Below are 21,637 nucleotides of genomic sequence, written 5' to 3'. Positions count from 1 at the left end.
GCTTATATGATTATTCGGAATTCAAAACAAACACGAACTTCTGAAATGTTTAATGCTGGAGCATTATAATATTTCTTTTTTTTTTTTTTTTTTTTTGAGTATTGCCCCAGTAGAGGGTGTCATTTGCTTGGTAGAGGATGCACACTTGTGCAGTGGGTGTGGGTGGCCTTGAAGGACAGAGCGAGAAAAAGAGAACACACTGAAAAAAAGGAAAAACGGAAAGTAAAATTGCTGCAGTCATGGACTTGCGCTCAGAACTGCTCAAGTCCATTTGGTATGCTTTTACTGCTCTAGATGTGGAGAAGAGTGGAAAGGTGTCCAAGTCTCAACTTAAGGTGAGATGCACATCTATTAATATACTATGATAAAAGAATCAGGATGCAGCGTCCGAAAATTGGGGTACCTTACGACTCGGAGATCTCAAAGTCTTAAAATGGTGAAAAATAATCATTGAAAAAAAGCAAACATGAGTTATTGCAGGTAGCATTTTTCTCAAGTTGTGTTTTTGCTGCATTAAAGATGCCATGCACTTGCTTTAATTGTTTGTAAGATGTGTTTCCTGTGTATGCAAATCATCATATGCCACATGGTTTATAGTGAACTTGCTGAATATGTGGGTCATAGGTTTTCTTTTACAAATGCCCATTTACAAGACAACCTACTTGAAGAGAATTCTGCATTAATATATTAAGGTATTAGCTTTAAAGAAATGGAAATTCTCTTTTTTTATTATTCTTCAATTTAAAGTTTAATTAATGCCTGATCTCATGCTTTAATAGTTTTCTGAGAGCACAGCACTGCTGTACACCTTTAAAGTTTGCATTTCAGTATGCGTCCTTGTTTATTTTTGACAAATGGATCATTCCAAAGGCATGTTGCACTGTAATAAGCCTAGTTCTGTTTGTACAGACTACTTTGCATGGAAGCTCATATTGTTTCTTTAAGCTTTCCTCAAAGAAAGCTTAATTTGGGTCCAATAGAAATTGCATGCTAACCGGCTATAATAGGGCATTTCTGATCAGGGGGCCATTGTAAGTATGGAGTTACAGACAGGTCTACACTGATCAACTTGCAATCTTCAGCTTTGAGAACTGATAGGATGAAGATAAAGGTGGTCACCGGTTGTGTGTAGTGGGCTCAGTTTCTCTTTAACATAACGGCTAAATCAACTCATCTCTCGTCCATACCATTAACCTTTCATTTTCAGAGAATCATATTGAGAACTTCCTGAACAAGTTTAGAGAAGTTAGGATATGTTGCCCTGCTGTTGCCTGAGGGCTTTTGTGATACATCTGAGTCTTGCTGTAAATGATTTGTTTCAAAATCCTGGTGAAACCAGCCTGGCCTTGTTTTCTCTTTTATCATCTGTCATAAGTACAGTTGAAGTCAGACGTTTACATACACCTTAGCCAAATACAGTAAAACTACAGTTTTTCCACTATTCCTGACATTTAATCATAGAATACTTTCCCTGTCTTAGGTCAGTTAGGATCACTACTTTATTTTAAGAATGTGAGATGTCAGAAAAATAATAGAGAGAATGATTTATTTCAGCTTTTATTTCTTTCATCACATTCCCAGTGGGTCAGAAGTTTACATACACTTTGTTAATATTTGGTATCCTTGCCTTTGTTTAACTTAGGTCAAACGTTTTGGGTAGCCTTCCACAAGCTTCTCACAATAAGTTGCTGGAATTTTGGCCCATTCCTCCAGACAGAACTGGTGTAACTGAGTTAGGTTTGTGGGCCTTCTTGCTCGCACACTCTTTTTCAGTTCTGCCCACAAATTTTCTATCGGATTGAGGTCAGTGCTTTACCACCCCCATGTTTCACGGTTGGGATGGTGTTCTTCGGCTTGCAAGCCTCACCCTTTTTCCTCCAAACATAACGATGGTCATTATGGCCAAACAGTAAAATTTTTGTTTCATCAGACTAGAGGACATTTCTCCAAAAAATAAGATCTTTGTCCCTATGTGCACTTGCAGACTGTAGTCTGGCTTTTTTATGGCGGTTTTGGAGCAGTGGATTCTTCCTTGCTGAGCAGCCTTTTAGGTTATGTCGATATAGGACTCGTTTTACTGTGGATATAGATACTGGTCTACCTGTTTCCTCCAGCATCTTCACAAGGACCTTTGCTGTTGTTCTGGGATTGATTTGCACTTTTCGCACCAAACTACATTCATCTCTAGGAGACAGAATGCGTCTCCTTCCTGGGCGATATGATGGCTGCGTGGTCCCATGGTGTTTATACTTGTGTGCTACTGTTTGTACAGATGAATGTGGTACCTTCAGGCATTTGTAAATTGCTCCCAAGGATGAACCAGACTTGTGGAGGTCCACATTTTTTTTTCTATGATGTCAAGCAAAGAGGCACTGAGTTTGAAGGTAGGCCTTAAAATACATCCACAGGTACACCTCCAATTCAGTACACCTCCTATCAGAAGCTAGTTGGCTAATTGTCTAAAGGCTTGACATAATTTTCTGGAATTTTCCAAGCTGCGTAAAGGTACAGTTAACTGTTCCTGTATGTAAACTTCTGACCCACTGGAATTGTGATATGGTCAATTAAAAGTGAAACAATCTCTCTGTAAACATTTGTTGGAAACTCCAACAATTACTCATGTCATGCACAAAGTAGATGTCCTCAATGACTTTCCAGATCTATAGTTTGCTAATATGAAATCTGTGGAGTGGTTAAAAAATGAGTTTTAATGACATCAACCTAAGTGTGTGTAAATTTCTGACTTCAACTGTAGTTCTAAAAGGAAAATATTTTGAAAGCACTACTGAGAAAGGAAGAAAATATGACTTCTGATTTCATTAACAGTCGAAACTCTGAACATGATAAATGCTTAAAATTAATATGGATAAATAGAGTAACTGCAGACCTCAAACTGTGCCTTATTCCTGTTCCTCAGAACACCATGTTATTCAAAACATGGTATTTTGTAAGGTAGTATGGTACAATAATCCTGTATATAATACATTAATTTTTTTATCTACATTATAGGGTTTGCTAACTGCCCCGAATAAGCCGGGACATCACATATTTTGTCCAAAATGAGGCAGCGAAACACTTACACACTCAAAGTGCTTAAGTGTCCAATATTCATGTGGCAAAGTTGCCAAACATTAGGCACATTGTCAGTTAATACCAGTATATCATATACTCACTTTGTGGTAGATTGTGGTATCTAGCTATATAGCTGTGGGTAAATGATCAAAAAGCACAACACTGTTTCAACCCTGTCGCAGAAGGTTTGGACTACATTAAGGCCTACTTATTTGAATGGAGAACTGCTCCAGCACATTTTGGTATTATCGCTCAGTTTCAGTGTGATTTGTTATAAATCACACATTTATAAATGAAAAAATAACAATAACCCATGATGTATTGTGTCAACCCTGTCACATTCAAAATGTTTTGGGGTTGAAGATAAGAACAGTAATAGCTTATATTATGCTTAAATAGAACATGTAACTGCACTACACCACATTATGTACATCAAAACCCTTTTGTTTTTTGTGATTTGTGTTTTATTATCACTGTGTGGTAGATTGTGGTATGTAGCTATATAGTTGTTAGTAAGTGTGTTTTGTGTTTTCATTGATCAGTAAGCGCAACATTATTTCAGCCCTGTCACAGAAGGTTTGAACTTCATATACTTATAATTTGAAAAGAGAACTAAGTGGATTTTGGTAGTATTGCTTAGTCTTAGTGTGTTTTGTAATAAATCACACATGGAAATATCAATAACCCATGGTAAACACATTGTGTCAACCCTGTTACATTCAGAGTGTTTTGGGGTAAAAGAAAATGACAGTGATAGCTTATATCGGCCTTTACTAGCACATGTAATTGCACTACACCACATTATTAATATCACTATTCTTGTGTTTTGATTGTTTAAAAAGTGCAACATTATTTCAACCCTCTCACAGAAGGTTTGAAATTCAAATACTTTTTTGAATGGGGAATTGAGCCAATTTTGGTAGTATCGCTCAGTTTCATTGTGATTTGTTATAAATCACACATTTATAAATGGAAAAATATCAATAACTCATTATGTAGTGTGTCAACCCTGTCACATTTAAAATGATTTGGGGTTGAAGAGAAGTACAGTTATAGCTTATATTGGCCTTAACAAGCACGTGTAACTGCACTACACCACATTATGTATGTCAGTATCCTTTTGTTTTTGTGTTTTGATTGTGTATTATTATCACTAATAATAAACATGATAAACATGTTGCGTCAACCCAGTTACATTCTAAATTGTTTTGGGGTTGAAGAAAAGGACAGTAATGGCTTATATGGACCTTAAGCTAGCACATGTAATTGCCGTACACCACATTATTTAAGTCAATATTCTTGTGTTTTGATTGACAAATAAGTGCAACATTATTTCAACCTTGTCACAGAAATGTTTGCTCTTCATAAACCTATAATTTGAATAGAGAACTGAGCATTTTTGATAGTATTGCTCAGTTTCAATGTGATTTGTTATAAATTACACATTTTAAATGGAAAAAATATCAATAACCCTTGACAAAAATGGTGGTGAACCCTGTTGCATTCAAAATGTTTGAAGATTAGTACAGTAATAGCTTATTTTGGCCTTAAACAGCACATATAATTGCACTACAATAAATGATAATAATAATTTTAATAATTATTATATTTATTTATCACACATTATACATTTGCACATATACAGTGAAATTCTTTTTTTCACATATCCCAGCTAAGCTGGGGTCAGAGTGCAGGGTCAGCCATGATACAGTGCCCCTGGAGCAGATAGGGTCAAGGGCCTTGCTCAAGGGCCCAATGGTGGTATCATGGCAGTGTTGGGTCTTGAACCCCTGACCATCTAGTCAGTAACCCAGAGCCTTAACCACCAAGCCACCACTGCCCCTTGATATTAGTGCTCTTGCCTTTAAGATGTGCATTGTTGTTCTGCAGGTCTTGTCTCATAATCTTTATACAGTTCTGGGAATCCCTCATGATCCAGCAGCTCTAGAGGACCACTTCAGAGATGATGATGATGGTCCAGTGTCCAGCCAGGGATACATGCCCTATCTCAACAAATACATCCTGGACAAGGTACTCACCCTCACTTTATCCTTACACCTCAGGAGATGCATTCGTCTTAAGGAGTAGGCTTTTATATCATCCTATGCAAAATAATGTGTGTGTCTGTGTCAATACAGTACATCTGTTTCAGCAGAACTTAGAAATTCACTGATTCGCTTTCACTGATTCTCAATATGTTCCATTTACATTACATTTAGTAATTTAGCAGACGCTTTTACCCAAAGTGAATTACAAATGAGGAACATAACAGGCAATTTGGTATAAAAAAGTCAACAATATCTGCAATATCACACTGCCAAGTTCCAAGAGTAGCTAGAGTAGTTTGGAAAACTAGTGCAGGCGTATGCGCCATGTTCATATGGTCAACATACGATCAATATGTTCAGGCTTCTAAAGTCATAGAGTATTATCTGCTCTTATTGTTCTTTGTCTTCTCTTTCCAGGTGGTGGAAGGCATGTTTGTTAAAGAGAATGTGGACGAGCTGTGTTGGACTCTTACTGCCAAGAAGAACTATCGACCACAGGGGAAGTGTATTCTACCTGAGAAAGACGCCTTCCGCCTCTGGTGCCTATTCATTTTTCTCTCTGAGGACAGATACCCTCTGGTCATGGTCCATGATGAGGTGAGATGGTACATTTTAGAGTACACATGCTTTACCTGCAAGGCTGTTATAGAGTGGCTCCAAAACATATTAGAACATTTAAGTCATGCTTGAAAACATATGAATGTTATTGAGTTAGATGTGAAACATTTTGTGGCAGTTGTAGCCTTGTCCTCCTATCAAAAGCTAGAATATGTTTTTCGTGGTGACCAGTCTCTTGCCTCTGTGTCTTGTACATTGCTGAGAACTTAAGTCTAAATAGGGCAGTATAAACCTGCGGATAACCACAGGACCACAGTTAGCTTTGTTGTTGTTTTCTTTTTCTGTTGTTCCTTTACACCTGAAACTGTTGATCATGAAAACCCCTTTAGGTTTTTAGCTTTTTAATATAACCATACAGCCAAATCTAGTGTATAGTACTAGGTCTTTTTTATGGCTTGTCTTCTTTTCATTGTTAACGGCACAACCTTGCCACACATTGGATACGGACTTTACACTAGCATTTGTTTGCTACCCTTAAAAAGCCTTTGTCAGGAAACAAAAGCAATGTAGCTGTCACAGGCTACACATTTAATTTAGCAAATCTAAGTACCAACAGAGTACATTAAAGCCTTTACAAACTGTTTAATATAACTTTATCGCTCTTGATAACTGTATTTGCATAAATATAAGGGGAGCTGAAATGAAATACTTTTTCATGTAAAACTATTGTAAACAGCATTTTGCTAATTATTTTATAATTAGTAGCTATTTAGTTTCTATGACCTCAAATAAATTGAGGGACTGCTTGGAATAGTTGTACTTTTAAAAATGATTTTGTCACATACAATAGTTTTTAAAAACAGTAAAAGACTTAAAGTGATAATTTACTCAAGAGTGAAAATTCAGTCATAATTTACTCAATCTCATGTTCTTCCAAACCTGTATGACTTTCTTTCTTCTGTGGAACACATAGGCAGAATGACAGCTTAAGTGAACTTTCACATTCATTGTATGGAGAAAAAGATGCAATAAAAAATGGTGACTGAAGCTGTCAGCCCTTAAAGGGATAGTTCACCCAAAAATGAAAATTCTCTCAACATTTATTCACCCTCATGTCATCCCAGATGTATATGACTTACTTTCTTCTGCTGAACACAAATTAATATATCTCTGTAGGCCCATACAATGCAAGTGAATGGTGGCCAGAACTTTGAAGCTCCAAAATGCACATAAAGGCAGCATTAAAGTAATCCACACGACTCCAGTGGTTGAATCCATATCTTCAGAAGTGATATGATAGGTGTGGGTGAGAAACAGATCAATATTTAAGTCCTTATTTACTAAAAATTCTCCTCATTGCCCAGTAGGTGGCAATATGCGCGAAAAATGCAAATCACCACAAACAACAAAAAAAAGAAAAATGTGAAAGTGGAGATTTATAGTATAAAATGGCTTAAATATTGCTCTGTTTCTCACCCACATCTATCATATTACTTCTGAAGACATGGATTAAACCACTGGAGTTTCACTTGCATTGAATGGACCAACAGAGCTGAGATATTCTTCTAAAAATATTTATTTGTGTTCAGCAGTATAAATAAAGTTATACACTTCTGGGATGGCATGAGGGCGAGTAAATTTTGTTAACTATCCCTTTAACATTCTGCCTAACATCCCCTTTGTGTGTTCCACAGAAGAAAGAAATACGGGTTTGGAACAACATGAGGGTGAATAAATCATGACAAAATTTTCATTTTGGGTGAACTATCTCTTTAAGAGAAATGTTGGCCTCTTACAGTGCCTAAAATATACTTTCCCTAATACATTTATATACATTTTAATCTCAAATCTGTTGATTTAAAAAAAAAAAAAAAGGTCCATGGACAAGTTAACGTCAACTACCCAAAATAAGTTTACTCCTTGTGTTTTCTCTTTTTCGTCTCTTTTTTATTTTTTTTTTTGTCCCCTACTTCCCTTGTGCTGTCTTTCATCTTACAGTTTGGTTGATTTCCTGAGCCCTGTTTTGCAACTGTTGGCAAACGTAACATGTGAAAGTTTCACAGAAGTAGCCGAGAATAGAGTGAAAACACATCCTGGTGCTCTATAGCTACTGTATGTTCACAGTAATTATTACTGTATTGAAATAAACAGGAACCCAGGCATTTGTACAACACAGGTGCTTGTTTTAATGCAGTACTTTTAAGTTGGTTAGTATACTGTGTAAGCATAACAGCAGCGTTAAGACATTTGCTCTTATCTCAACAGAATCTCACATGAAAATATCATTGCCTCTCTCACCACAGGTTGAATATTTACTGAAGAAATTTAGCATGGCCATGAGTGTCGAGCTGAACCTTGTTGAATTGGAGGACTTCATTTCCCAAGATTCAGTTCAGCAGAATGGCTTTACTGTATGGGCCTTTCTGGAGATGATGAATTCTGGGAAAATTACAAGGGGCATTGCCAAAGAAACCCTCAGCATGGCAATTGAGGAGGTGTATAGGGAAATAGTGGGTGATGTGCTGAAAGAGGTAATAGCAATTTTTAATTTACTGTATAGAAATAGTTATTGAATAACAATGTTTTTATGTTGTTAAACGTAATTATATTCTAATTGGATATATGCTTATACACTGAGATGGCATTACTTTTTAATTTTGTACATGTATATACAGTAGCCCCCAAATGTATTGGACACTTACTTCAAATATCCACTAAAAATCATCTTGGGACCAATTGGTTAAAATTGTGCAAAAGTGACTAGAAAAGCTACATTAGTTCTGAGAAAAGTTCTAGCAGCATTTGTTTGCAGATTAGCGTGTCCGAATACTTTATGAGTCGACTGTATGTGCCCATGTGTGGATTTGTTTAATATATATATATATATATGTATATATATATATATATATATATATATATGTATATATATATATATATAAAAATGTTTTGACCCAGGGATATCTTTGGAAGAAAGGTCACTTGAGGAGAAACTGGACGGAGCGTTGGTTCACCCTGAGACCCAGTACTTTAGTTTACTTCACCAGTGAGGACCGTAAGGACCGCAAAGGCAGCATTCAACTAGACGGAAACTGTTGTGTAGAGGTAGGGTGTGGGTTTCTGTGGCTAGTGTGTGTGTTTTATTAGAATAAAAAAAAACAGCATAATTCTTTGTTTACATAGTATTAGTGGCATCACTGTACACAGTATGAGACTTTTTAGGGTGCCCTAAAAAGTGGAAATCACTACATTAGCACTAGTGAAGAGCAGTCCATAAACCAGTTACCCTTTTTGTAGACAATTTTTTGTACAATCCGCTTCTTCACAGGGCTGTGAAGGTGCAAACTGCTGAAGGCCAACCCCCATAGTGAAAATAATGAATTTGATTGGTCAGATATTCTGAGCTCCAGTACTATAATAATAAAAAGTTTTGATTGGCGACCACAGACCATTTTAGACACAATTTAGAGTGAACATTAACTGTTCTGTTCGGATTACTACAGCTGTGTGTAATGTTTCTGGTAACATCTGCTCTGTATCAAAGGTTCTTCCTGACAGAGATGGGAAGAGATGCATGTTTTGCCTGAAGACGCTCACCAAGACCAATGAACTTAGCGCCTCTGACACCAAACAGAGGCAGGAGTGGACTACAGGTCTGTAGTCTATCTTTCTTTGATTTGGCTTATGTTTGTTTGTTTGTTTGTTTCCCCTGAATTGTGGCCATATTAACTGCAAGGAGAGTTTAAAGATGTTTATTTTCCGGTTCCCTTTGTTTCCTCCATGTTCCCTCACCTCAAGAGGCTCATTGTTCACTAAGGGCATTTCTCTTTACCATATGATTTACCTTTTGCAATTGGCTATTGTTGTTGCCTAACCTTTACACCAACCTTTCATGAGCTGCTGAAACACCCTTTGTCGATGGAAACCTGTGACATTTCACAGGTTGAATTATTACTCTTTGGAATGTGTCATGAGACTAAATATGAAACTTAATGTACAGGTAAAACCTTTTGAGAGATGTGCTATTACTTACCTAATGTAAATGACTCTAAATCATTAGACTTTCACCTGGCGGATGATACAAATGGTAAACAAAGGACCCAAGACCCATAAACTTACACTGAAGGTGGGACCCAATAAAATCATATACAGTAGAAATGGGCTCTTTTGAATTGGGCAAATAAAGTTATCTAACAATGACCTAGCAATGCTCTAGAAACCACCCAGAACATCCAGTAACCACATAGTAATGCACTTAAAATATCCCAGAACACCTTAATAATCAAAAATCAATGCTCTTGCAAGTTGCAACTTACAACACCCTGGCATTGTGGCTAAATCATTATTAGTTATAATAGACCAGGGGTTTTCAAACTGGGGTCAGGGACTGCAAGGGGATGCTAGGGTGTCTGCGGAAAATGTACATTTAAAAAAAAAGTACGAAAAATTAACATTTACCAAATTTGACATTCTTTTGTTTCATTATTCTTTCTAAAGACTAGTCAGAAATCATGTGATTAATCATGATTATTCTATTAACAGCCATTTTTACGTAACAGTAAAAATTCAAGCCAAATAAAAGGCACAGTTCTCTGTAAAGCTGCTTTGGAAAAAAATGTGTGAAAGGTGCTTTACAAATACATTTGAATTGAATTTTCAGGTTTATACATTTAACATTACTCTAGCAGTGAGTAGAAAAAAGATATGCTTTTCCAGATAATATTTAAGTAATTTCTTTTGGCTTTAGAACAATGACAATATAAAAATAAAAAATAAACTGCTGAATTTTTCAAACAATATGTTGTCTTTATAATATCTTGCTTACTATTCTCACACACAGTGTAAATGGGTCTTTACACATCAAATATATATAGTTACCTGCCTTTATATTTTAGGAAGGGGGTCCCTTACAAGGGGATCATCAAATTTGGGGGTCCTTTGCGTCAAAAGTTTGAAAACCCCTGTAACAAATAATAATAGTTGGCAAGTTATTATATTCTTTCTCCACCAGCTATCCAAACAGCAATCCAGATGTTTGTGGAGGGTAAAAATTCACTTCATAAAGATCTAAAAATGAAACGTCGTGAGCAGCGTGAACAGAGAGAGAAGAGACAGGAGGCGAAGGAGCAGGAGCTGCAGCGCTTGCAGGCTCTACAGGAGGAGCGGGAACAGAAGATGGCTGAGCTGGAGCTCCTGAAGGAGGCACAGATGCAGGCACAGGCACTGTTGGAGCAAGATGAACTGCGCAGACGCCAGCAGCATGAACAGCTTCAGCAGGCCCTGGCAATCCAGCTCAAAGAGGCCGAAGAGGTTAGGGAGGGGGAGATGGATGGATGGATGGATGGATTAATGGATGGATACATGGATGAATAGATAGATACATGGATGGATGTTGGATACATTGATGAAATACATTAGCTGGGTTTATGGATGGATGGATGGATAAATGGTACATTGGTGATGGATGGATGGATGGATGATTGTTGGATACATTGATGAGATACATTGGCTGGATTTATGGATGGATGGATGGATGGGTACATTGATGATGGATGAATGGATGGATAGATAGATGGGTACACTGATGATGGATGGATGGATGATTGTTGGATACATTGGCTGGATTTATGGATGAATGAATGGATATATGGATGGATGATGGATGGATGGATAAATGGGTACATTGATGATGGATGGATGATAAATGGGTACATTGATGATTGATGGATGGATGAATGGATACATTGAATGGATGGATGGATGATTTTTGGATACATTGATGAGATACATTGGCTGGATTTATGGTTGAATGTATGGATGGAGAAATGGGTACATTGATGATGGATAGATGGATGGATAAATGGGTACATTGATATTGGATGAATGGATACATTGAATGGATGGATGGATGGATGGATGGATGGATGGATGATTGTTGAATAAATTTATGAGATACATTGGCTGGATTTATGGATGGATGGATGGATACAGAAAAATGACAATGTGTGTCTTGGGATAAATGGCAGTCAGTAAGAATACCCTTGTTTGGTTGTGTACAGGCGCGGGCGAGCATGCAGGCAGAGATGGCACTGAAGGAAGCTGAGGCTGAAAGACAGAGAACACGAATCAGAGAACTAGAGGCAATGCAGCAGCGGCTAGAAGAGGCTCTGCAACAGGAAATCAAAGCCAGGCAGGACGAAGAGGCTTTCCGCTACGCACAGGCTCAGTAAGAAGCAGCACACAACTGTGTTGAGTAATACACACACATACTCTCTCTCTCACACAACACACACACATGTTGGTGCGGCTATCCTTATGAGGACTCTCCATAGACATAATGATTTTATACTGTACAAACTATAGATTCTATCCCTTAACCCTAACCCTACCCATAAAACTCTAACCTTCACCAAAATAATTCTGCATTTTTACATTTTCAAAAAAACATTGTTTAGTATGTTTTTAAGTGATTTGAATTATGGGGACACTAGAAATGTCCTCATAAACCACATTTATAGCATAATACCCTTGTAATTACCAGGTTTGTAACCTAGAAAAAATATCCTCGTAAACACACACACACACACACACACACACACACACACACACACACACATACACTTACTCACATCAAATGCATTCACATTATAACAATGCTTCTCACTGGTGCATACGCAGCCTGTTCTACTCATCAGTACTCTTTAGACAGGATATGTCAACATGAGACTAAAAGCTTTCCCCTGTAAACCAACACATGAGGTTGTGGAGGATTAATCGAGAGGAAGTTATCAGAGGAATTAATTGAGAGACAAGAGGCTTATTTAACATGAGACCAATAATGAATACATTTGTCCTTTTGAAAGGAAAAACATGATTCTATTGTTAGTTCAGTAAAGACATGATAATTCTATTTCAAATCTGTTCACTCTGCAATAAATATATGCAAAATGGTCTACCAACCTACAACTTGATCGTCATTGTAGACAAAATACTGTCACATTTAAATAAATGCCAACTGCAACATGTTGAACTGTGCAGTGGGTTCCAAAAGTTTGAGGCCACATTAAAAATAGGATTCAAAATCTAAATTAAACCTAGATATAAACAAAGTTTTAGTATCTGGATACATTACAGATTACTAATCAAATGAGCTAATCAAAGTTGTGACTTTGAGCATGTTAAAGTGGTCATGAAATGCTCTATATTTTTTTATATAATAATGTTAGTAAAGGTTTTTTTGCATGAAAACAGTCATAATTTATTTATTTATGATCATTTTGCACCCTGTCTCTAGCCCTCTGTCTGAAACGCATGTGTAACAGTTCAGGAAAGGAGGATGTGGGATCTGGAGTAACAAACAACAAAACTTTAATCAGACAGAACATCAAACTGAAAACACAGCAACATAAACACACACACACACACACACACACACACACACACACACAGAGCGGTGTGTCTCTCTCCCTCTCTAGCGTCCCCGGCACTTCCCTTATCTCCTTCCTGCTGATTAGGCAACTCAGCGCCGGGCATGTATCCTCATGGCCCGGCCACGCCCTCCTCCTCGTCACATATACACACCAATATACTATAATAATAAAATACATTTTATAATATTCTGTATATATAATGTATTGTACACATCAAAATATATTTTTCCTTGAGTGCATTTTATGATTTGATGCCAAAATGTTCCTTTAACCTCACTGTTTTCATTAAAGGCTACTTGCTGAGGAAGAGGAGAAGATGAAGGCCCTAATGTCTCTCCGTGAAGAGCAGGAAGAGGATATCCAACGAGCCCAACGAGAGAAGCAGGAGCTCAGGCAGGAAATGGAAAGTAAGTCTCGAGCTCTGGAGGACGCACAGAGACATCTGGAGGAGGTCAGAGCCAATCGGCATAGAGTGGACCAGGATGTCGTGGTGAGCCTCTCTTTGTCTTGATCTGGTTAGATTTTAATTAATTCTTTAGCATTAGAACATTAGCCTTACAGTAGTTCAGGTTTGTATATTAGTTACTATGACCTAGGTTTGTATGGCTCAAAAGCTATTAATACCTGATGTTTATATTATCCTTTTTTAGTAGTAGTATTATTGGTAACATCTTACAGTATGGTTGCATACATTAAGCTCTCACAATAGTTAACATGAACTAACATTCAACCTTGGTTCATGTTAATTTCTCTATGTACTAGTAATGTTAATATTTGTTAATGCATTATGAACTAACATAAACTAAGAATAAACAGTATTATTTTTATTAATTGACATTAATCAAGTTTAATAAATGCTGTAAACAAATAGTGTTCAGTTTAGTTCATGATAACTAATGTGTTAGTTAATGGTAATGTTTAGAACCTTATTGAAAATGTATGCAAAGTATTAATTAGTATTAACTTATGCTGATCATAAGGTGATTATGACTGCAGTGGGAACTGTCTAAAGTTTATTAGACTAAATTATTAATTGGTTGATCACTGAATTCATCTTTATCTTTTTATCCTGATAGGCTGCCCAAAGGAAGCTTCGTCAGGCTAGTACCAATGTTAAACACTGGAACGTTCAAATGAACAGATTAATGCATCCTATTGGACCAGGAGGTATGCATATGAAACAGTTTACATGAGACAGAAAACTCAATATATTTCAAGACTATGACTTGAAACACAATCCGGCTCACTTTGCATTTAACAGGATTGTAATCTGATTAACATCAATGCTCTATGGTTTGAATTTGGCTGATGTTGAGATCACTCAACTACAATTTTATATACACAACCAGTCAAAAGTTTGGATACACCTACTATTTTTTTTTTTTTTATTATTATTATTACTTCTTTCCAAACTGAACACTAAAGGGTAACACTTTACAATAAGGTTCCATTCAATAACCTCCTGTGAAAATGCGTGGACATTACGTTTTGGCTTCGCTATAGGCTGTGCATTATTTCATTTAATTTAAACCGACTGATCTCGGTTCAGGAGACTGTAGTCTGTCATTAAAGCTTTCGACGCACCGACAACATGCCGCCGATCACAGATGAGTTTGCCTTTGGAGGAAATGGCAACAAAACTACATCTAGTAAGAAACCTCATTAATTTTTCACATTAATACCTGTTTGAGTCAAAAGAGTAGAGTCTCTAGTTTCATCCATTTTAAAATTTCACCGATTTATCGTGAAACAGCATGCTGTTAAACACAATGAGCATGTATGTACATGATTTTCCTTACAATATCACTGTGCATTATCACATTTACCAAAAGTTCAGTTTCAGGCTGCAGATGATATTTGGACCATGTTTGTAGTTCTGTAAAAAAACAATCAATTGTACCTCCTCACAGTATGTAACACTACAAGTTCTCATCTTCTTGGTGGACATCCTGTCGCTCTTGGTCTGGCCAGAGACTTAGCAGACATCACAAACATCCCATGTCATAGATATTTATGGAATATACATGTATGTCTGACAGATTTTGATAATTGAATGGATAATTTTGCATGTAATGGCTCACATGATGAAAGAATGTTTAGAAGTTGTGAAGAGTATGACAATTTCACTGAGAATCAACTCATCAGTTTTGATCAGCAAGCCATGTGCATTTAGTTATTGTGCAAACTGTAGACAATTGTATTTACTCTTTTGCACACATATGCCAAAACATGTGCAATTTGCTTAAATGAATAAGAAATTCAAATCTGGTGTGAACTAGAAACTAATTGTTCAGAGATTTGAATGTATTGTTTTGAAAGAAATTATTCTCATTCGTGAATGGAGCCAAAGCGATTGAGAAAAACTGTAATATGGATGGCAATGATTGGATGATGCTGGCCATTACTTTGAATCAGAATTAATTATGCTAAATTCTGAGGTAATGTCTGTAACATCTCAAAAACATGAATAATCAAAAACTATTTGTATAAAAAAAAATCTGACTTTCTATAGCTTGATATTGTTTAAAAAATGTCATAACTTAGTCCCACAGTCCACATATGTGGGCATACATTTTTAAGACAACTATTTGGTCAAAAATAACATTTTCATGTTTCTTAGGAGCTACTAGTTACAAATCAAAAAGGGGAATGAAAAAGGGACACAGCACTCACGTTCGGGTCTCAGGAGGTTAACATTGCCATTGTTAACATAATGCATTAGGTATCATGAACTAACAATGAACAAATGTATACAGCATTTGTTAATTTATGTTAATGATAGTTTACAAAAATACAATTGTTCATTGTTAGTTCATGTTAGTTCATAGTGCATTAACTAATGTTAACATGTACACTGGTGGCCAAAAGTTTGGAATAATGTACAGATTTTGCTCTTATGGAAAGAAATTGGTACTTTTATTCACCAAAGTGGCATTCAACTGATCACAATGTATAGTCAGGACATTAATAAAGATAAAAATTACTATTGCAATTTGATTTTTTTTTTTCAATGAAACTTACAATTTAAACTACTTCAAAGAGTTCTCATCAAAAAATCCTCCACATGCAGCAATGACAGCTTTGCAGATCCTTGGGATTCTAGCTGTCAGTTTGTCCAGATACTCAGGTGACATCCTTTGTCAAAATATCTTTCAGCAGTGTTTGATATAATGGCAAGTGATTCTAGTACCAAATTAGCAATTTAGCATGATTACTCAAGGATAAGGTGCTGGAGTGATGGCTGCTGGAAATGGGGCCTGTCTAGATTTGATCAAAAATAACTTTTTTCAAATAGTGATGGTGCTGTTTTTTTCATCAGTAATGTCTTGACTATACATTGTGATCAGCTGAATGCCACTTTGGTGAATTAAAGTACCAATTTCCTTCCAAAACAGCAAAATCTGCACATTATTCCAAACTTTTGGCCATCAGTGTACAACTTTTGATTTTAAAAATCTATTAATATACGTTGAAATTAACATTAACCAATTAACCATTAATAAATGCTGTAAATGTATTGTTCATTGTTAATTCATGTTAACTAAGGTTGTTAACTAATTTTGACAAATGAAACCTTATTGCTAAGTGTTACCTAGTAAAGCTATGAAATAACAAAAATGGAAGCATGGGAATTATGTAGTGAAAAATGTAATTAAACTAAAGCAAATCAAAACTATCTTAGATTTTAACTTCTTTGAACTAGCCACACTTTGTCTAGATTACAGCTCTGCACACTTCATGAGGTGCCACATGAGAACAGTATTGAAGGAGTTCCCATGTATGCCGGACACTTGTTGACTGCTTTTCCTTCACTATCCAGTCCAAACTATATATATATATATATATATATATATATATAATGTATGATCAACATTTTAGGTTTATAAAAGAAAAGTAACTATTTATATTTGTCAACAATACTCATTTCAAGCATTTGAGCATAAACATTTTGAAGGTTAGGATCATGAGAAACATAAATTCAGTGAAGTGGGTACAACATTTTGACTGGTACTGTATAAGGTTAATGTGATTAACTTGGCATTTAAGCATAAGTATGAGTGTGCGTGAGTGTGATGTTACTGCGTAGGCATGTAACCTAGTAATTGCATGCAATCTAGGTCTGCGCCCCTCGTTCTCACTGCGGTTTCAGAGAAAAAACACAGATCACCTTATTCCCTGAAGATAACTTTACCCTTGGTTTAGTGCTGCAATCAGTTTTACTGTTTTACTAACTACTTCATGCTAATTTCAAAATCAACAATCAATCTCTATAGTCCCTGTATTTTCTCACCTCGCGTTTGTGTGGTGTCCAGACAAAAGGTCCTCTGGAGGTGGATCTTTTTCCAGCTTTCGTATACCTGCACAGAAGGATCCTGGACTCCGTCTAAAGCAGAAAGCTGATGACCAGAATGAAGAAAGCAAAGAAAACATGGAGAGCAGAGGAGGCTGCGAAGCCGACAAGCGACTCTCACAAACTTCCAACGGAGAAATGGAAATACCTTGATGGACAAAAAAAGCTGTCTATGTTAAAGGCACTAAGACTTATTAAGAACAAATGGATATTAATTGAAAGGAGCTGTGTTTTTGCAAGGTGCCAAGGAATGCCCTCATGCTGTTAAACAAGTGATGCTTTTTAATGTATATTTACTAGTGCTATGTAGTTAGTATGTGTCATGTGAAACAGCTTTTGTACACTTCCCCACACCTTTTGAAGAAGTGTTGTACTGTAGTTAGTAAATAATCTGATTGACTTTTAAGTTGCTCAAAACCCTGTTTTGTAGACCAAGATGTACACTGAATAAAGCAAAAAAATGTCAAGATGTTTCATTGTGGTAAAAAGTTGAATAGTGCCATATGGTCTAATTTTCAGCCACAGACTGTATACATACATCCATACGTGTACATATACATGTGAGACAAAGAGATTTGCAACAGTTAATGCATGAAGACTGGATGTCTTGCGAGGGAGGAACATGTTGAAGAGCTGAAGTGTCTGTGGTTTTCAGAACTTCCTGCTTTAGCAGTCAGATAATAAATGCAAGAAGACAACTGCATAGCACACATATGTGCTTTAAGTTAAATGTAACTAATGCTAAGAAAAATCATTGTTTATTATTAAGCATGTACACTAGAGTATTTTAGTACTTATTAAGAACCTGATATATTTGTAAGCTTTTAAAAAATCAGTAAATGTTATAAACCATTTTAAGTGTGTCAGAAAACCACACTACCACAGTAATTCAAAAATATTTAATGAGATGTAATTTTTCCATACCAATTTTGTATTACATTGGAGTGGTGGTGGTGTAGTGGGCTAAAGCACATAACTTGTAATCAGAAGGTTGCTGGTTTAATCCCCACAGCCATCACCATTGTGTCCTTGAGCAAGGCACTTAACTCCAGGTTGCTTCAACTCCATAAGTGCAATGTAAGTCGCTTTGGATAAAACTGTAAGCGTCTGCCAAATGCATAAATGTAACTGTATTAATCCAATGTTTGTTTTGTCAATAAACGAAATCGCAAAACAGAGACACCTGCTGTTCAGCAGTGGTTACTACAATTTACCACTTTTTGCGTTATGCTACACCCGGAACTCTGGGTGGCAGTAGGGTCCATTTCAAACGGATAAATCCTTATTGTAACCCGGAACGGAATGTTCTGGAACGGCAGCTGTTCCGAAACAGCTTCTTAGTACAGAGAAATCGGGTAAAATGACTTCACGCCTAAGTCGAATGTGGCCCATCCTCGCCCGGGTTCGTTTGAGCTCGGTGCTCGGAAGTCGCTGTGTGTCACAGACGCCGAAATCCAACGCGTCCGGCGCGGCGACGGCGTCCGATCTGCAGCCCGTGTCTCCCGCTGCTCAGGACATTCATGGACACGCAGAGGTCAGCCCGTTTGAGAAGGTAAGAGAATCAAAACTGCACCACAAACATATTTGTAATGCATGGGAAGTAGTTAAGATTGGATTCATTGTTATTACAAAATTATTCAAGAAGGTTTGGATGCTTCCAGGCTGCTTAGTAAATAGTCTTAGAATAAACCACATTAAGTTTGACGTTCTCTGACTTGTAAATGTTTACCTTGCACTTTGTATTTTCCCAGCTCCCACTCTCTATTGTGCATTGTCTATATGAATGATTAAAGATTATTCTATATTTGCCAGAGGAAACCCTGTGTCTATCAAATTGTTGTCTGTTTCCAGTATGGGAACATTATATTTGCTTTTTAAAATGATTTATTATTGTGTTGTTATATTTAACTATATTTTAAAACATGCATTAAACTAACATCTTTAAATGTGACTAATTATTTGTCAAACAAAAGTTATTTATTTATAATATTGTTTGAATTACTGAATTGATAATTGATTCCTTCTTTTATTTTTAAGTGTCACTCCTAGTCCTCTATATTCAAGTGTTCCTGCATTGTTGGCAATGTGATGTTTGAAATCGCAATTTTTGGAGGAATAAGATTCAGCTTTTGACTTGACAAGTAATACGTGCCATAAATGCATGTTTTTAAATAGTAAGTGTTTAGCTTTGTCTTTGCAGAATCCAGATTTCCATGGCTTCCATCATCAGGACTCGTTTGTGGATGAATGGAACATGAGGTTGGCATTTTTCTTTGGCATCTCAGTGGCCATTGTTATCGGAGGCACTTTCATCCATTACTTACCAGATCACGGGTAAGAATGTGAACTCATTCTGTGGAAATTCTCTTATACAGTATCTTAACAATAAATATGTAGTCATAATACAAATGCCTCTTGTTGAACCATGACATTTAAATATACTGTTGTAATCAGGGGTGGGTAAAAATATTGATTTTCCGATGCATACAATCTCGAATCCCAAGATCGATCTTTTACTCTATACGCAGCCCTCCACTACTTTGAGAGGAAATCACTTGCATTTGCAACCAAATTTCGTGCTATGCAACTAAAATGTATATATTTGTCAACTGGCTGGTAAATGTTTACATTTCACTCACCAGTAATTGTGTAGTATAGTGGTGAAGTATTTAGCAGCAAGATCCTTTCATGTTGAGGGTAAAGTTGTTCCGTGTAATGCGTGTCCAAAAACGAGATCCACGTGACCCATTTGTATTGAATAATGTCACTTTTAATACCCTTTCTGTTCTGTATAGTCAGTTGTTGATAAAAAAACAAACATTTAATTCTAATCATGCATGGCATAGATGAGAGAAAGTAATTTGAGTCCTCTCTCGTTAACATGCGCTTAAGACCTTTTTTTACTATAAATCTCCCATTTCACTTTCACTTTTACATTCTTTTGTTTTCAGTGATTTGCATTCTATGTGCATATCGCCACCTACTGGGCAGGGAGGAGAATTTATAGTAAAAAAGGACTTAAAACGTATCTGTTTCTCAAATACACCTATTATATCGTAGGGATTGTAGCTTCAGTTTGGAAGGAATGGACGTTTAGTTGATAAACTAAATGTGACCATCAACACAACCGATACAAAACACTACGCTGAGTCGTTAGGTGTGTGCTTGGCTTGAGTTGCGCACTAAATGCGTATCTCTTGTTGTGAATAACAACAAGAGATTCGTATGTATCGCATTAAGAAGTCTCTTAAAAAATGAAAATTAATACGTCCCTTGGATGAAGAATCCACAACACAGTTACTAACGATCTAATACTTTACTAAACTCATTCTATTACATTATTTCAGGAATTTATTACAAGTTTTCGCAAGGCCTTTTATGCAAGTTGATATTTTTATGTCACGTGCACAACCACCATTGGCACTCTAGGTTGGTTGTCACGGTGATACTAGCAGCCCTGTTGTACACTTACAGAAAAAACATTCAGACTTTTTCAATGCACTATTTAGCAAGGTGCAATATTGAATGAAAATATAAATCTATTCTTTGCATACTATCATAATACCAAGCTACTTGTAAATTGATCTTCCTTAATTGGTTCTTTTGGCTTTAAGTTATCAGACATCTTGCCTAAGCAACAGTATATGGGTTCATTTATATGTATCAGTCTTCAAGTGTGCATTTATTTTCCATTGGCCTAATTCTTTAGGAGAAATGACCTTAAATAAAAAATGTCTTCCTTCTGCTTTATCCACCAGTATGAGGCAGTGGGCTCGCCGGGAAGCTGAGAGGTTGATCAAACAGAGGGAAGCTTACGGTCTTCCCCTCATGACTGAAAACTATTACGACCCCAGCAAGATTATTCTTCCCTCATCTGGAGAGGAGTAGACAATATTCTGTCAATAAATATCCTGTTAATTAGTGTTTGATTGTACATTTGACTCTCCTCAACTGTTATAATAAAAATATATATGTTATAACATAGTGGTATGTAATAACTTATACTTGCAGAAACCAGTAGAATTAACTTTGTGTTTGCAAACAAATGGGCACAATAAAGTTGGAAGGAATGGACGTTTAGTTGATAAACTAATAGTCTTTAGGTGTGTGCTTGGCATTTGTCATTTGTATTATTTAAAAGCCTGTTTCAGCACACAAGGATTGTACTTTGAATAGCATGG

The 21,637-nt window shown here is 36.4% G+C and overlaps 2 protein-coding genes across 2 annotated transcripts; both read left to right on the top strand.

The window, feature by feature from the left end:
* The first annotated feature begins 170 nt into the window (after positions 1-170).
* On the top strand, positions 171-18,635 carry LOC127414723 (differentially expressed in FDCP 6 homolog). The gene is made up of 11 exons (XM_051652945.1): positions 171-335; positions 4,963-5,103; positions 5,538-5,717; positions 7,982-8,209; positions 8,634-8,780; positions 9,220-9,328; positions 10,687-10,985; positions 11,735-11,901; positions 13,397-13,595; positions 14,182-14,272; positions 17,419-18,635. The coding sequence occupies exons 1-11, from the start codon at positions 240-242 to the stop codon at positions 17,607-17,609; spliced, it is 1,848 nt and encodes a 615-aa protein (XP_051508905.1). The 5' UTR covers positions 171-239; the 3' UTR covers positions 17,610-18,635.
* Positions 18,636-18,712: 77 nt separating this feature from the next.
* ndufb11 (NADH:ubiquinone oxidoreductase subunit B11) lies at positions 18,713-21,545 on the top strand. Its single transcript, XM_051652980.1, has 3 exons — positions 18,713-19,008; positions 19,657-19,790; positions 21,215-21,545. Exons 1-3 carry the CDS (start codon positions 18,817-18,819, stop codon positions 21,342-21,344), a joined length of 456 nt encoding a protein of 151 aa, XP_051508940.1. The 5' UTR covers positions 18,713-18,816; the 3' UTR covers positions 21,345-21,545.
* The last annotated feature ends 92 nt before the right edge of the window (positions 21,546-21,637 follow it).

The sequence above is a fragment of the Myxocyprinus asiaticus genome, chromosome 24 (assembly GCF_019703515.2).
Source record: "Myxocyprinus asiaticus isolate MX2 ecotype Aquarium Trade chromosome 24, UBuf_Myxa_2, whole genome shotgun sequence".
Taxonomy (NCBI): domain Eukaryota; kingdom Metazoa; phylum Chordata; class Actinopteri; order Cypriniformes; family Catostomidae; genus Myxocyprinus; species Myxocyprinus asiaticus.
This window is presented reverse-complemented; position numbering and strand designations above follow the sequence as displayed.

Excerpts from the sequence above, each read along its gene's own strand:
- LOC127414723 (XM_051652945.1), top strand. The coding sequence starts at position 240 with ATGGACTTGCGCTCAGAACTGCTCAAGTCCATTTGGTATGCTTTTACT. Across the intron at positions 5,104-5,537 it reads ACAAATACATCCTGGACAAG|GTGGTGGAAGGCATGTTTGT; the intron begins GTACTCACCCTC and ends TTCTCTTTCCAG. Across the intron at positions 8,210-8,633 it reads TGGGTGATGTGCTGAAAGAG|GGATATCTTTGGAAGAAAGG; the intron begins GTAATAGCAATT and ends GTTTTGACCCAG.
- ndufb11 (XM_051652980.1), top strand. The coding sequence starts at position 18,817 with ATGACTTCACGCCTAAGTCGAATGTGGCCCATCCTCGCCCGGGTTCGT. Across the intron at positions 19,009-19,656 it reads AGGTCAGCCCGTTTGAGAAG|AATCCAGATTTCCATGGCTT; the intron begins GTAAGAGAATCA and ends TTGTCTTTGCAG. Across the intron at positions 19,791-21,214 it reads CATTACTTACCAGATCACGG|TATGAGGCAGTGGGCTCGCC; the intron begins GTAAGAATGTGA and ends TTTATCCACCAG.